Source organism: Gigantopelta aegis, chromosome 12 (genome assembly GCF_016097555.1).
Source record: "Gigantopelta aegis isolate Gae_Host chromosome 12, Gae_host_genome, whole genome shotgun sequence".
NCBI lineage: Eukaryota > Metazoa > Mollusca > Gastropoda > Neomphalida > Peltospiridae > Gigantopelta > Gigantopelta aegis.
Window position 1 is genome coordinate 42,712,057 of NC_054710.1, and position 17,256 is coordinate 42,729,312.

At 37.2% G+C, this 17,256-nt stretch overlaps 1 protein-coding gene across 1 annotated transcript in view; it reads left to right on the forward strand.

The window, feature by feature from the left end:
• The window catches only part of LOC121386065, an 84,178-nt gene that overhangs the window by 12,435 nt on the left and 54,487 nt on the right, over positions 1 to 17,256 (forward strand). The window contains exons 6-7 of the mRNA XM_041516864.1: positions 643 to 783; positions 17,125 to 17,146. Of these exons, the coding sequence (XP_041372798.1) occupies positions 643 to 783; positions 17,125 to 17,146 (163 nt within the window). The remainder of the gene's footprint in view (positions 1 to 642; positions 784 to 17,124; positions 17,147 to 17,256) is intronic.

A 17,256-nucleotide genomic window follows, 5' to 3' on the forward strand; every position in this document is an offset into this window, starting at 1 on the left:
ATATGATTTTTGCGAGCCTCGTACTCCCAAACTCTCCTCAAAATTGCACACTGGTATACTATAGCCCTGATCTGACACGTTTCACGCACAATTATAGTATGTTTCAGGTACCCATACAGTGATCAACTAAGCAATTATTTAGTCACTAACAGGAGTATTAGTAAGAACAGTACTCAACTGTGGAGCACATTGTTAGAAGTATGTAGTGACACTTTGGACTTTTCCCCTTTTTTTTATCAAAGCTGTTACATGAGATACTTCAGTTACAACACCGTAACACAAGTTAGACAAGTTACACTTGTATTAAATTATTTTATACAAATCAAGTCATTGCACTTTCACTGGTATGTTTATCATAAATATTCACAACAGTATAGTGAACACGTACAGTATCGGCTGGTTATCTCACAGCAGTCATATTCATAACAAATAGAAAACACTTTACTAGGGCATATTATTATTAACTGTGTTACATGTGACAAATTTTCAAGTAAAATCGATTATATTGTAATTGTATCGTTTCATGGTGTATGTTCATTTCAAAACTGGTTTGTAATCTTTGTGAAGAATATTTGACTAATAAATGTTGTTACTCATAATTGTATATCTGTGTAATTGATTTATATCTTGATATACTTGCAGGTTTGGATGAACCAGGAATACCTAGTGCTTTGATTGGTTCAATTGCAGGAGGCTCTGTTGGTTCTGTTGTGATTTGTGTGATAGTGATCGGCATTGTATTGTTTAGAAGAGGCACTTTAGCTGGATTGTTAGGCAAAAAGAGTAAGATATGTTTGTTGCTGAAAAAATTATTATGCCAATTTTTTTTTAAATTTCAACTACACTGTTATTAGTACTTTTTTTCCACCCTTCTGTTTTTTAAACTGTCAGACTATCAAGCAACTAAATTAATTAATGTTCCCATGTATGCTCAAGTCTAAGGTGTGTGTTTGGGAGACATCCAGATGTGGCAAAAAGTGATGATAATAAATGAAAACAAAGAAGTGAGAATAGTAACAAATTTAATACCCAAAGAAGTAACATAAAATTAACACAATTTGTGGCCCGTCTATACCTCCTAAACTACGAGGTCGATTAACCAATGAAAAGGGTGTATTACTGTCAAGGGGACGTGTACTAGACGTTTTTTCTAGCACAGCTTTCTGACACCTTTCTACTGGTTGGTTGAACTAGAAAATGATGTCTAAAAAACATTAGCTATTGTATAACAATCGTTTAATGCACCAAAGATATAAATATATAAAAAAACATTGCTGCTGCTACAGTGGGGAAATATGCCCCCCTCCCTCTCCCCAACCCCGCTTCCCATGCCAGTGGTTGACTTAACTTCCTATACATAATATATCATTCAAGCTCCGGTGAAGAAACAAAACGTCTACAAAATAGATTCATCTATAACAAATTCAGATGATCTAAGCCAGAGTTTTACAAAGTAATTAATATTTCAAAATCCTGTTATACATATTATTACTCCGTGTAGAGCCCTTTTATAAGCTTTGTTTCTTTTGACTTCCATGTTTGTTTCATACTGCATGTGGGGCATGCTTAATAACAGTAAAAATATAAAATGCAGAAATACTCAAAAGAACTTTTATTGTCTTGTTGAATTGTTTAAAGACTAATGGTAATTGTTAATACAGGGGTTCAAATTTTTTCAAAAACATTACTTGCCACAGGGCATGTGCTAATCAGATATTCACTTCCCCCATATATTTTTCCACTTTCCCATACTTCTTAAGGTAACCAATTCCGTTACTGTACTTAATTTAATACAGTGCTCAATAATGTAATAATCTTGAAAGTAATTGGTTTAATTGCACAAATAAAGAATTTTGGTAATAGCTTACATCACTTACCCAGGAAGTACTAAATTTATATGTCTGCTCAGTAAGTAGTAAGGGCCCCACTATAGGGGATATCGATTTCACTATTGCATCATCCAAGATGGCCGCCAAACTGCGTAGAAAGGGGGATGATGCCATACTGACCTGTGTACAAGTTTATTTTAAGAACTGACTGATGCAATGCTGACGTCACTAGGCCCCGCCCCCAGAAGGGTGTGTACACGTTTATTTTAAGAATTGGTGTAATACTGACGTCACTCTTACAGTTTTATTTTTTGTTTCAAGAACCGCTGTAATGTTCAGTACAGTAGTGTGTCCAAATGTGTATTTGAAGACAATGATTACTTAAAAGACATATGTTAATTAATATTACCCCCCCCCCCCCCCATATTGAATCCAGAATAAAGAAGATTTTGAAAAGCTTAATGAAAGATACTTTGATATTTGTATTACACATTTATAGGCAAACCCATTCCTATGTCGTCTTGTTTAGTATTTCCAAAAAGTGTAACAATAATGAAAAAAATCCATGATTCATAGATGTGTGTGCGTGTGTTGGTGTAATACTGACGTCACTCTTACAGTGTACATTCCAGTTTTTGTTTTAAGAACCGATATAATGCTCAATACAGTAGTTTGTCCAAATGTGTATTTGAAGACAATGGTTACTTAAAAGACGTATGTTAATTAATATCCCCCACCCCCTTTGTTATTATATAGCAGCTTATGAAAGAGACCGTTCATCGCACCCAACATTGAATACAGGTGTACGAGAGAAGAAATAAAAAAATAATGAAGGGATGTGAAACGTTAATAAATGATACATTGATATTTGTATTACACATTTATCAGAAAAAAAACCTTCCTATGTCGTCTTGTTTAGTATTTCCAAAAAAACTAACATACTCGGTCAATGAAAACAACAGCATGATTAATAGGTGTGGTACCGACCAGTATGATGCAATCCTGAATGAACTGAATGCTGGAACGTTCGAAGTCTTGCCAATGTTGTACTCACCTAAATTAGAATAATATCCATACGAAAAATCCACATAGATGCTAAAATCATTCTCACAAGTAAGCAACTAATCTTATACGATGTAAGGCCCCCACAGTCTGGGAGTCAAATTGAAATGTGATATCGGTCAGCTGTGAATCGTTCCGTTGATCCGCATCCTGGTAATCTAAACTAGGTGTGAGCCCACTTGAATTTTGTTTACTCCCCTCCCCACACACACACACATCTCGATGACGATAATATATAAATAAATATATACACAGTGTTCGATGTAGGGAAGGGGGCGAATAGGGCAGGGGGAGAGCGGTGTGCCCCCGACGTACATATTTATTTATTTGAAATATGATTTTTGTTTCTTAATATAATATATACTTACTTTTGAAGATACAATACATCTTTAAGTATATCCGTGTAATGCATTTTTAATCCACTCCTCAATACACTGTTTATCACAGTACATGGCATACACTTATGCTAACAGAGAGAAAAATGCAATTGAAACATCCGATTCTGAATGGGATCATATTATTATAGTGTTAACGTTCCAAGAGGGTCGGTAATGGAGGGGGTGCTAATATACAACGTTTGTATAAGCTGAATGGGTTGTGTTTTATGATATTCATTACTGCTTGATGCTCTGGCCCTAATATCTGACCACTTAAAGAATTTGAGAACTGATTTACAGAGTGCGATTGAAACCGGATACGCACACTTACGTTTGAACTCTAGGCGTGATAAAAACCAGAAGCAATTCTGAAGGGGAGAAAATAAAACAAAACAAAGACCCTGTGTGCTACATTGTACGTCCATGTATGTTTCTGCTATGATACAATATAAGTGTATGTGTTTTAACAGGTTATTTCGATATAAAAACCAGAAGTAATATATTGTTCACACACACACACACACACACACGCACACACATACGCACCTCCCCCATGATTTCCCCCCAAGTTGGAATTATAATATATTCCGTCAATGAAGCACGTCTTAGTACAATGTTTGGCACCAACATTTCAAATGCAATCTGACTCCATAGTTTGTAAGTTTGCGGCGGCGCGGCGGGACGGCTGCGGTAAGCAGCGCGAGGCAAGACCGATGGGATGTCGCGGCGGGACGGACGGGGCATCTGCACGGAGGGGGACGACGCAATGGCGCGGGCGGGACGGAGGGGGGGCGGGGCCAAGCATAGCAACCTTTCCAGTGACCTGAGCCATCTTTCTTAATATTCTGCAAGAATAAATAAATAGAAAGAAATTATTAGGGTTGTCCATACACTACCTTATTACTGAATAACCCCCCAAAAAAATTAAGAAAATACAATGCAGTTATAAAACTACTGTTATGCAAAAACAAACTCTCCAACATACAGTACATATTTTCAGTTTTTATGGTTCAGTTCTTGTAAAAGAATCACACATGTGACCAATAACCACCCAGTTCATACATGTAGATAATATTCAGGATACAGTTCAAGTTGATAAATCAGCAGGTGACGGTTAAGTAATTAGCAGGTAACATCTTTGTCACGGGGATTCTATAATTCCCGTAACGGAGTAAAACACGATTATCAAAATCTCTCCTAACTGTATATCTATTAGATCTCTCTGTAACAGGCTGTTAAACCTAGTATGGCTCGTATCTAGGTATGATCAGAGATACGATCTTATATAAGTATATATTATTATAGCACGTTATTTCTCTAGAAAACACAACAAAAACACAATACACTATGGAATCTGTATTAATCTACGCTGACAAATGTACAGCCGTAGTAGTAAATTAATAACAACAATAATACAACCCAGAACTGATCACTTAATTAGTTAATCTCTAGGTGTCTAGTTACACAATATGCGAATCACTTCACCGTTACACCACACCCGCACGTGTGATAATTGAGAAACGCTTACAGGAGAAGTTAATTAATAAAGGAATTACAACACCATTCCTAACTGGTTAATTTATAATTAACCCTTACTACTCGTTCAGTAACGTGTGATAATTTAGAACGCTTCTTGGGGAACTTAATTAATAAAGGAATTACAGCTCTATTCCTAACGGGTTAATTTTTAATTAACCCTAACTACTCTTTCAGTAATCTTGTGACACAGAATTAATACTTATCACAATAAAGACAATAACCTACAGTGTACCCAGGGTCTTCTAGGATGACTGGCTAAGCTTTATATTACCAAATACTCATATAATGTTAGAACAATAAGTCTACGATTTACTTCGTCAGATGACCGAAGACACTGTCTAAGGAATATTGGTATAATACAGTATTAAAATATTTAAGTCACATCAATCACATCAAGGTTATACACAGAGCAGAAATGATATTTACCAAAGTCCAAACGGACTAACGTTCCTCCGGAGCCTTCCTAATCGTTCTCCTAGATATCTCTAAATTCTAGCTATTTATTCCAAAATCAGAATTGGCCTGGGGGAACAAGGCGGCACCTCACGTATCATCTCATATTCTACCTCGGTATATTTCTCTCTGATCGTCAGACTACTGACGCCATCGTCGCCAAATCGCAGTTGTAAAACCCGCACTCGCAGAGGTATTACGTAACTACTCGCCACATGGCCTCCACAGCGGGACTAAGTGCATATTGGAACGCAGAGAATCGCGCGCAGAAGTATTACGTAACAAGTTGTCCACCTGGGCTACGGGCAATAAATTGCACACGGCCCTCTAACACAAGTAAAATCGCCACAGGCGAAACAAATTAAGAGCATGTACCGTGACACACCCCCACCTCAAAAAGGATATTTCCTCTACTCTAGGAATAGGGAAATATACTACATTAAAACAAAAAGGTGCGTTAACCGACGCATACGGACATTTATAACACATGTAATAATAAGGTGACTACCAGTAATCACACACTGAGTCTCTGAGTCCCTGGTATACAATAAAATATATATAAACAAAAAACAGAAATAAAGAATGTCAACACATTATCATAACGTTCAACTTCGGGACAGGGCATCAGCGATTACACTGGATGTGCCCTTGATATGTCCAATGGTAATTGGGAATTCCTGCAGAAGAAGACTCCATCTCAAAACTCTCTGGTTGGAGGCTTTCATTAGGATGGTCCAGTCCGTCTTCGTCTTCTTGGAACAGCACAGCTCCAGCACCCACGTCACTGGCACCCACAGCTAGCTTGAAAGGCACTCGGTAGTCTGGTGCTGCCATCACGGGAGACGAGTAGCGCATCTGCTTGATACGGTTGAATGACTTCTCGCCTTCACCTGACCAATGGAACTTCGTTTCCTTCCTTTTCAGCGTCGCACGTTTTCCAGGTTTTCTCCGATAGGCATGCTGTCGAATCTGTGTAGCGTTGGGTTCCAAGCGCACATCTTGGCTTAAGGTGTCGGTAACCGTTGGAAGGTCCCGACAAATGGAAACATTGTCTTGTATCAATGTAGTCAGCTTTGCTCGCTGGGGGTTCAAGTCTGCTAGAATCTGGCCGTTGGCCAACTTGACCTCTGCAGTCTTGACGTCATCACAGGAAATTGAGTGTCTCTCAATTTGGACCGGTCTCTCTGGAACTATCGGCAGTCTGTCAAAATAACCTTTTAGCAAATTGATGTGACAATACCTACTTTTCCTAACCCTATCAGGAGTGTTTATCATATACCCTGTCTCATTAACTCGTTTGTGCACAACATAGGGCCCGAAATACCTGTTCTGCACAGAACCCCGTTTAATGGGAAGGTACAGCAGCACCTTATCCCCTGGTTTAAATTCCCGACTCTTAGCCTTCCTATCAAACACTGATTTTATTTTGCTCTGAGCATGGCTCAGTTGCGTCCTAGCCTTCCTATCAAACTCTGATTTTATTTTGTTCTGAGCATGGCTCAGTTGCGTCCTAGCTAGTTCGGTCGCCGGCAACCTCCGATTTCTAACTCTCTTATTTATTAATACTCCCTTGTCCACAGTTAACAAGGTAGTGCGAACTGCCAACAAAATTGGATCAGCCCCCTGCTCTAGTACTAACTCTTGTCTAATACAAGGTAAGTCCCCTCTATCAAACACAACTGGTTCAATTCCCCTCTGCGGGAGATCAACAGGTTCCACCACATTTAATTCCTCAGTTGACTTGTCTACAATTTTACTGATAACCTCATCCACTCCAAGTTCATGGCTCACACACGTATCAGACAAATCACAAATATCCTCTGCGTCTTGTGCTAACCTACTGGTCATATCCCTAGTCATTACACACGCAGGATATTTAATCTCATCAACCTCACACTCTTCTATTGGTAACGTGCTGTCTTTAATTAACAGTTGGTCACATTTCGGCTGACAACACTGACTAGTCAAATCATTTCCCAACAAAACTCCTATGTTTTCAACAGGCAAGTCCTTCACAACACCCATAATGACTGGTCCCGTCACAAACTTCGAACACAAGAAAACCTTATGTAACCTGACAACCATATTTTCTCCAGTAACCGAGGTTAAGGCCAAACTACGTCCTATGTCTGAATTTTCAATACCAGCTAAACACTCTTGCGTTATCAGACTCTGACTACACCCGGTATCTCTATAGATTGATATTGCCTTAGGACACAACTCTTGTTTCACATCACAAACCATACCAGTGGACACATACGGGTTTACTTTCTCTGCCATGGGACTAACCATTAACTCTCTCGCTAACGGAGCTGACCTCACTAAACCGACCACTTGCGCATTATCGCGTTTCCTTTTAAAACAATCCCCGATAAGATGGTTATCCTTTTTACAGTAACTGCAATGTGGACGAAAAGTTCGTGCATTGGCTGATAATGCAGGTCTATCCTTACTTTGCCCACCAGGTGCATTCCTTGCCTGACTAGCTGACCAACTAGATGACTCTCCCCGATAGTTACCTTCCCGGGAAAAACCTGGCTGAAATTTCTTCTTATCACCCTGTTGTAAAGAGCTACCCGGTACTGCCTGAGCTTTGTGTATTAACACGTAATCATCTGCCACTATGCCTGCCTCCTCTATCTTTTTGACATCACGATCCTCTAAATGAATACGTAAGCTAACTGGTAATCCATTTTTAATGTCCTGTAAGATCAACAACTCCCGTAACTCGGTATATGACTCTACCTGATGAGACACCACCCATTTATCAAACATCCCTGCCTTCTTAGCCACAACTCACTATAAGACTGACCCTGCGTTTTTTCTCAACTCGCTATACCGTAAACGATAATCCTCAGGTCGTAATTCATAAGCCCTCAACACTGCAGCCTTAACTAAGTCGTACTGACTTGCTCGCTCATCACTCATTGAATTATAAGCTATACTAGCCTTCCCCTTAAACTTAGACACGGCTAACAATGTCCACTTAGACTCCGGCCAATTTAGCTGCTTAGCGGCCCGTTCAAAAAGTTGAAAGAACATATCTATTTCCTCGTCGTCAAATACAGGCACTGATCTATAAGCCTCCGACATGTTAAACCCATTTCCGGCTTCTCGTCTGACTTCTTCAGTATTCAACTTTAACTCATGTTCCACTTTTAATTTTGCTAACTGGAATTCTCTATCCCTATCTCTCTCTTCTCTCTCTCTCTCTCTATCTCTCTCTCTCTCTTCTCTATCCCTCTCTCTATCTTCTCTATCTCTACCTTCTTTCTCTCTATCTCTATGTCTATCTTCTCTATCTCTCTCTTCTCTTTCTCTCTCTCTCTCTATCTCTTCTTTTCCCTATCTTCTATCTTCTCCTCTCTATCTCTATCTTCTCTTTCTCTCTCCCTCTCTCTCCAATGCACGTTCTTCTCTTTCTCTCTCTTTCTCTTCTCTTTCGTACTCAAGCTTTTTAAAAAAAGCTAATTGTTGTTCCACACTTAACTCATTTATCTCTATCTCTGGAACAATCTCACTGTCTTCCATAACAGGCCTATCACCAAAAACTTCCTGGATAATAATTGTCTTTATATCACCTAAAGTTTTAGCTGATGTTAAATCAATTTCTCGCTTACCCGCGATTTCAACTAACTCGGCCTTACGTGCTCGCTTAATCTCCACTACACTAAGCGTAGGCCTATCCAGCAAATTCTTATCCATGTTTAGATATGACGCACTTATTATTAATTAATTTTCTAGTGAACAACGTTGCTACTTCTAGTAAATTTGTAAAATTAATTTATAAAGCCCCCATTTACAAACAATACTTTTTTAAATATGCATGTCCCGTTTCAGATCCGGGACGAGCGCCCCAATTTTCTACTCCTGTCACGGGGATTCTATAATTCCCGTAACTGAGTAAAACACGATTATCAAAATCTCTCCTAACTGTATATCTATTAGATCTCTCTGTAACAGGCTGTTAAACCTAGTATGGCTCGTGTCTAGGTATGATCAGAGATACGATCTTATATAAGTATATATTATTATAGCACGTTATTTCTCTAGAAAACAACAAAAACACAATACACTATGGAATCTGTATTAATCTATGCTGACAAATGTACAGCCGTAGTAGTAAATTAATAACAACAATAATACAACCCAGAACTGATCACTTAATTAGTTAATCTCTAGGTGTCTAGTTACACAATATGCGAATCACTTCACCGTTACACCACACCCGCACGTGTGATAATTGAGAAACGCTTACAGGAGAAGTTAATTAATAAAGGAATTACAACACCATTCCTAACTGGTTAATTTATAATTAACCCTTACTACTCGTTCAGTAACGTGTGATAATTTAGAACGCTTCTTGGGGAACTTAATTAATAAAGGAATTACAGCTCTATTCCTAACGGGTTAATTTTTAATTAACCCTAACTACTCTTTCAGTAATCTTGTGACACAGAATTAATACTTATCACAATAAAGACAATAACCTACAGTGTACCCAGGGTCTTCTAGGATGACTGGCTAAGCTTTATATTACCAAATACTCATATAATGTTAGAACAATAAGTCTACGATTTACTTCGTCAGATGACCGAAGACACTGTCTAAGGAATATTGGTATAATACAGTATTAAAATATTTAAGTCACATCAATCACATCAAGGTTATACACAGAGCAGAAATGATATTTACCAAAGTCCAAACGGACTAACGTTCCTCCGGAGCCTTCCTAATCGTTCTCCTAGATATCTCTAAATTCTAGCTATTTATTCCAAAATCAGAATTGGCCTGGGGGGAACAAGGCGGCACCTCACGTATCATCTCATATTCTACCTCGGTATATTTCTCTCTGATCGTCAGACTACTGACGCCATCGTCGCCAAATCGCAGTTGTAAAACCCGCACTCGCAGAGGTATTACGTAACTACTCGCCACATGGCCTCCACAGCGGGACTAAGTGCATATTGGAACGCAAGAATCGCGCGAGAAGTATTACGTAACAAGTTGTCCACCTGGGCTACGGGCAATAAATTGCACACGGCCCTCTAACACAAGTAAAATCGCCACAGGCGAAACAAATTAAGAGCATGTACCGTGACAATCCTTCAATCACCATATTAGACGTGGCAATTCACAAATAGAATAGTTCATTCAATCACCATTTTATACTAGGTGATCAACACAACAGTCCATATTAACACAATCACCATATTAGACGTGACGATTCACAGATAATAGAATAGTTCATTCAATCACCATTTTATACTAGGTGATCAACACAACAGTCCATATTAACACAATCACCATATTAACACAATCACCATATTAACACAATCACCATATTAGACGTGACGATTCACAGATAATAGAATAGTTCATTCAATCACCATTTTATACTAGGTGATCAACACAACAGTCCATATTAACACAATCACCATATTAGACGTGACGATTCACAGATAATAGAATAGTTCATTCAATCACCATTTTATACTAGGTGATCAACACAACAGTCCATATTAACACAATCACCATATTAGACGTGGCAATTCACAAATAATAGAATAGTTCATTCAATCACCATTTTATACTAGGTGATCAACACAAGTCCATATTAACATAATCACCATATTAGACGTGACGATTCACAGATAACAGAATAGTTCATTCAGTCCAATATTCCATATAATTCTTCAACCTCCAACAGCGATACAGATCCAGAGGTCCCAATCCAGGAACTATTATATTCATGTTTATTCAAGTAGAGAATCCCAGTTCCGGAAACAGTTCATGACGTATAGCAATTCATGATTTCTCCAACCTCAGAAAATATTACTATATATTTCTTCACAATCACTAGGAATTACCATGCCATTTTATACTGCTGAGTATGCATGAGCTGGATGGAAGCAGTCTTTTAAATCACATCTCGGATCTAGAACCACCATAAACCGATTTTTAAAAACAAATGCATGTGGAGAATTTTACATGGTTATAAAAAAAACACTTACAATACAAAAAAACACACTTAACCATATATTAGCTTACATAGCAAGAAATACTGTGGAAAACAAAATGCTATGATAAATCGTACTCCCCAGATCTCATCCAATCAGGACATCTACGTCTCCGTCTGGTTTCAACATTGCATGTGCGCTGCTACGTTAATGGTTTTTGTACAAGAGGTTTGCCCATGTTTGCCTCCATTCCTACTGAACTAAGGTCCCCGGGTATAGCCTGAATCAATCTATGTCTACATCTCATAATTTCCTCCAAGGTCCTATTGATCTCTCTCTCAATTTCTATGCGAGCCTCATCAATGTCTGGTATAGGAATTATAGATGCCATGTTAAGATTATGTATTTTATTTTAGACAAATAATAAACTTTTCGATTCCCGGTCGATGCACCACTTGTAATGAAATTTACTTTCGGGTCCCTACGTCGGCTCCACTTGTAATGAAATTTACTTTTGGCATCCCGCCGGGGATGCCACTTGTAATGAAATTTACTTTTCGGGTCCCGCCGGAGGTTCCACTTGTAATGAAATTTACTTTTCGGGTCCCAATCTGGGGACCACGGGTTCGGCTACCCCTTCGGTTGTAGACTTTTGCTGGTACTAAGAGTCTATTAATAATTCTCTAGAAGGCTGAAATTACTATAAACCAGACCGACTTGACTAGCACAGAAAACCCAAACTAACAAATAAACAGATTACACATTTATTCGAGGGAGTACAAACAAATAACAAATATGTATGGTCGTCCTCTAAGAATCCATATATGAATTGACTACCACTAAATAAATAAATTTACACCCACATATCCATACAAATAAATATTTATATTTAGGGACGTGTATGAATGTGTCGTGGATAATCCCGACAAAGAGAATATTCGCGGAATTAAATTTACATCTGCAGGACAGCCCACACCAAATAATTAGGCTCTACACCTTACACAATTACCCATCCATGCCGGTGTACACGAACTCCGTTAAATCATATATATTGGACCGCCCCCTTCAAAGCTATTTTTAACCAAAACACCCTATTAAAGCAGTCGTTAATCCATATAATTAGGACTCACTTATTCGGAATGGGGTTACAAACCATCGACAATGACGAAGACCGCTTATTAAAATCAACGAGATCCTAATTTAATCAGGTTTAATTTATTCAGACGGGTCGTCCATTCTCTAACTCAGCCAAAACGATTAAGCGGACAGTTCGTGCACGGTAAAAACACGGAATTATATATGGGACGATTACACCTTACACGTAACACGGGTCATTGCATGACTCGCTTTACGTAGCTAATTTATAATTTTAATAACCAAATCTTATAGGATATACATTGGTTAAAGGTATGTATAAATGGGCAGACAGCTAGGAATGGAAGCAAACATGTTTACATACATATAAAACGAAAAACAACACAGCACACAAAAACTAACCTCACAGAAAAACAACCCGAGCGCAAGTGGGGATAAATAACGTGCGTCGAAAAATGATCTAACCTGACCAACCTGATTGGTTGATTCAGTCAGGCCACACTCTTGCACGGACTTCTGCCGACAACATTTAAAACGGTTGCACGACACTTATTGTATTATCCCTCGTAGCAATGAGAAAATAACGTTCCTGATATTCATAAGTGAGTAGAGTTAGATCATGCTGCTAATGTAATTAGTAAGAGATATAATCAGAATCTTAACTGAATATAATAACCAAGGAAAATATGAAAAGATAGACAGACTGAAAACCAGGAACGCTACAACATTTCAATTTGACTCCCAGACTGTGGGGCCTTACATCGTATAAGATTAGTTGCTAAAATCATTCTCACAAGTAAGCATCTATGTGGATTTTTCCTATGGATATTATTCTAATTTAGGTGAGTACAACATTGGCAAGACTTCCGAACGTTCCAGCATTCAGTTCATTCATGATTGCATCATACTGGTCGGTACCACACCTATTAATCATGCTGTTGTTTTCATTGACCGAGTATGTTAGTTTTTTTGGAAATACTAAACAAGACGACATAGGAAGGTTTTTTTTCTGATAAATGTGTAATACAAATATCAATGTATCATTTATTAACGTTTCACATCCCTTCATTATTTTTTTATTTCTTCTCTCGTACACCTGTATTCAATGTTGGGTGCGATGAACGGTCTCTTTCATAAGCTGCTATATAATAACAAAGGGGGTGGGGGATATTAATTAACATACGTCTTTTAAGTAGCCATTGTCTTCAAATACACATTTGGACAAACTACTGTATTGAGCATTATATCGGTTCTTAAAACAAAAACTGGAATGTACACTGTAAGAGTGACGTCAGTATTACACCAACACACACACACACACACATCTATGAATCATGGATTTTTTTCATTATTGTTACACTTTTTGGAAATACTAAACAAGACGACATAGGAATGGGTTTGCCTATAAATGTGTAATACAAATATCAAAGTATCTTTCATTAACGTTTCAAAATCTTCTTTCTTCTGGATTCAATATTGGGTGGGGTAATATTAATTAACATATGTCTTTTAAGTAATCATTGTCTTCAAATACACATTTGGACACACTACTGTACTGAACATTACAGCGGTTCTTGAAACAAAAAATAAAACTGTAAGAGTGACGTCAGTATTACACCAATTCTTAAAATAAACGTGTACACACCCTTCTGGGGGCGGGGCCTAGTGACGTCAGCATTGCATCAGTCAGTTCTTAAAATAAACTTGTACACACGTCAGTATGGCGTCATCCCCCTTTCTACGCAGTTTGGCGGCCATCTTGGATGATGCCATAGTGAAATCGATATCCCCTATAGTGGGGCCCTTACTACTTCAGTAGTATCCACTGTTTATTGTACTTTTGTCTGTCTTCTCTACTTGTTGATTTAAACTTTATGTTTTAAATTGTGTTCATTTGTTGATTTAAATGTTGTTATTTGTTTGGTAGTGTCTACTTGTTCATCTAAATGCAACTATTGTGTCAATGTATGTCTTAGTGACCACTTGTGTTATAGCCGTGAATGTGAGCCTTTTTTCATGGCTGGCATTGGTTAAAAATCTTTTGGAGATTTTGGCCCATGTGTCATTATTGTGAGTATATTATTTAACACTTTCTGCCCCAAAACACTTCTCTGGGATGTTTTTACCCTGATCATAGCTGAGAAACGTCTCTGGCAAACAGCCTTGACTGGGCTCAAAGTAATCATGAGCTCTTTTACTCGGCAAATGTTTTTAAATATTTCAGGCTTGGTAAACAACAGCATGGGGGGAAGGGGGTGTACATCGATTGCAGCCTTGTAATTTTAATTTTTGTAACATAATTTATTTCCTAAAAACAATATTAATAAAGCAGAATGTTTTTTAATGAATATATATATATATATATATATATATCACGATTATGGCATAGGGTTAATTAAATCTAACTTGTCACAATTATGATGTAGGGCTAATAATACACGTTAGATGTTCATTTTACACGAACGTAGATTTACATTTGCGAAGTACTGAAAGACATTAAATATGTTCTGCTACATGGTTTACTACCAATAAACTAAAATATCTTACAACTTAATACGAATACAGTTCAAAATATTTATTCTTTGTTCGAGTGAACTCGGAAAGTATAAACTTGTCAACTGCACTTGCTTTACGCCCCTGTTCGTTTGCAAAGAGCAAATTTCGAAACCGCATTAACGTCCAATTTAATTTTAATATGACAATTTTAAATTATCTCACCTAATATATAATGTTTGCAATGATTAAACATTTTGATTGCAAACACAAGACATTTATACTTTATTTTTATAAAAGCTGTAAAGCATATTGGATGCTGTTTCCAAGTTTGAAGATCATCAAACCGATTACTTGTACAATTCAATCGAACGTTCAGTGGCAGAAATTACCGATATCAGTCGATAGTAAAAAGGGGAATAACTCTAAGCTGTTATCAAACTTTTAAACACCTTGTTTTCCGTTTTGGTTCCGATCGTTCCTACACTTGGGGTTAGGGTTAGTTCTCCCTAGAGCTATGTAAATGCTCAAACGAACTCTTCCAAAGGATTTACCAAGATGGATGAATTAGTTACTTGTCATCGGGCATATGCATTTAACATAATTACTTGATTTTCGATCCCTGGTTAATATCAGTCCTTCACATCATAATTTTTATTAGGAAATCAATCACCAAGACTGAATGCCTTCTTTTCAAACCCAAGTAAACTGGTATAGTTTTTTTTATTTTTTTTATTAGGCCACTCGGCACTAGAAAAGAGTAGTATATTTTGTCAATGTAAATTACAGAGAAACTTTTATTAACACACACACACACACACACTAACACACACTAACACACAAACACACACGCACACACACCACACACACACATTCACACACACGCACACACCACACACACACACTCATACACACCCAGACACACACACACCATACATCACAGACACACACCATACACACACCACACACACACTCATACACACACTCATACACACACACACACTCATACACCCAGACACACACCATACACACACCAGACACACACCACTCACACCACACACACACTGTCAGCCGAGTTCAGTGCCCTAGTTGGAACACACTTAATGCTGGTAATTTACATGCATTTTCTATCATGCCCAATGGTGCCGAGTTTGAGATATTTAATAATAACGGTGCACTTACTGTTTTAATATTTACTTTTATAAAACTTGAAAAAAAATCCAATATATAGTCCACAGCAGAAGAAAATACTGCGGATAATGAAAAACTCCACAGCAATCTCCAGGGCATTGCCGATTGCCGCAGACAATCGCAGGGGTTGTATTATATTCACAATAAGAGTCAGCTAAAATTTCATTTACAATCTGCTATTTTGCTTCTTCTTTCTTCACCCAGGGTTTATTTCCAAAATATTACAATGCTCATGCCTTTAATTGTCTTTGGGAATTTTAACGTCATTTTGTAAAGAATTGGTAATTTTCAGTTTCATTTCAAAAACTTAGCTAGAATTTAAAGGTGATGCCGTTCTCACATAAGTTTGTAGATAATTTTTTGGTTCATACCCAGGTGAATGTCATAAAACCCTGTCACTATTTTATTTATTTCCACTTACTCCTTGGTCTTCTTACTTTTGTTGATTGTCCGTCGTCCGAAGCATACATGTAGTAGTTAATAGGTTTGCTTACAACATTTCAATGGTGAAGGGAAAAGAAAAGTATATATAAAAAAACAAATAATTTTTTTGTTTGTAAATCAGATATTTCAAATGAAGTTGTATATGACTTGATATAAATGATAGTCAAGAGTAAATAAAGAAAGATATAACGAAAGAAAGAAAGTAAAAAAGAAAGAAAAGAAAGTAAAAAAGAAAGAAAAGAAAGTAAATAAATAATAATTAATTATAATTTGTGGATAGACCTGTATCATTGATTAGTAGTTATATGACTTTTTTTTATATAATGAAAGAAAAAAGAAAAAATAGAGCTGTGATAATGGTCTGTCTGAGGTGGCTGGTTTTTTATGGTGGGGAGGGACACATATTTGATAACATTTTAAATACTGATACAGATGGAGAATTAAACATCACTGGAAATCTGCATGAATATTTAACTATAATTTTAATTGTTAAAAGTAGTATTCATAGTTTCAAAAAAAATGTAGCGGGTTTCCTCTGATGACTATGAGTCAGAATTACCAAATGTTTGACATCCAATAGCCGATGATTAATAAATCAATGTGCTCTAGTGGTGTCGTTAAACAAAACCAACTCTGTTATGACTTCAGTATTTTTATTTACAATGGCTTTTTATTTTTCAGAAAAGGATCCTGAAAATGGTCTGTAAGTTTGATTTTGTCTAAACATTTTAGATACTATATTTTAGTCATATTTTCAAGCATACCTTGCATAATTTATATTTTTATGTTTATTTTTACCCTCTTGTCTCATTT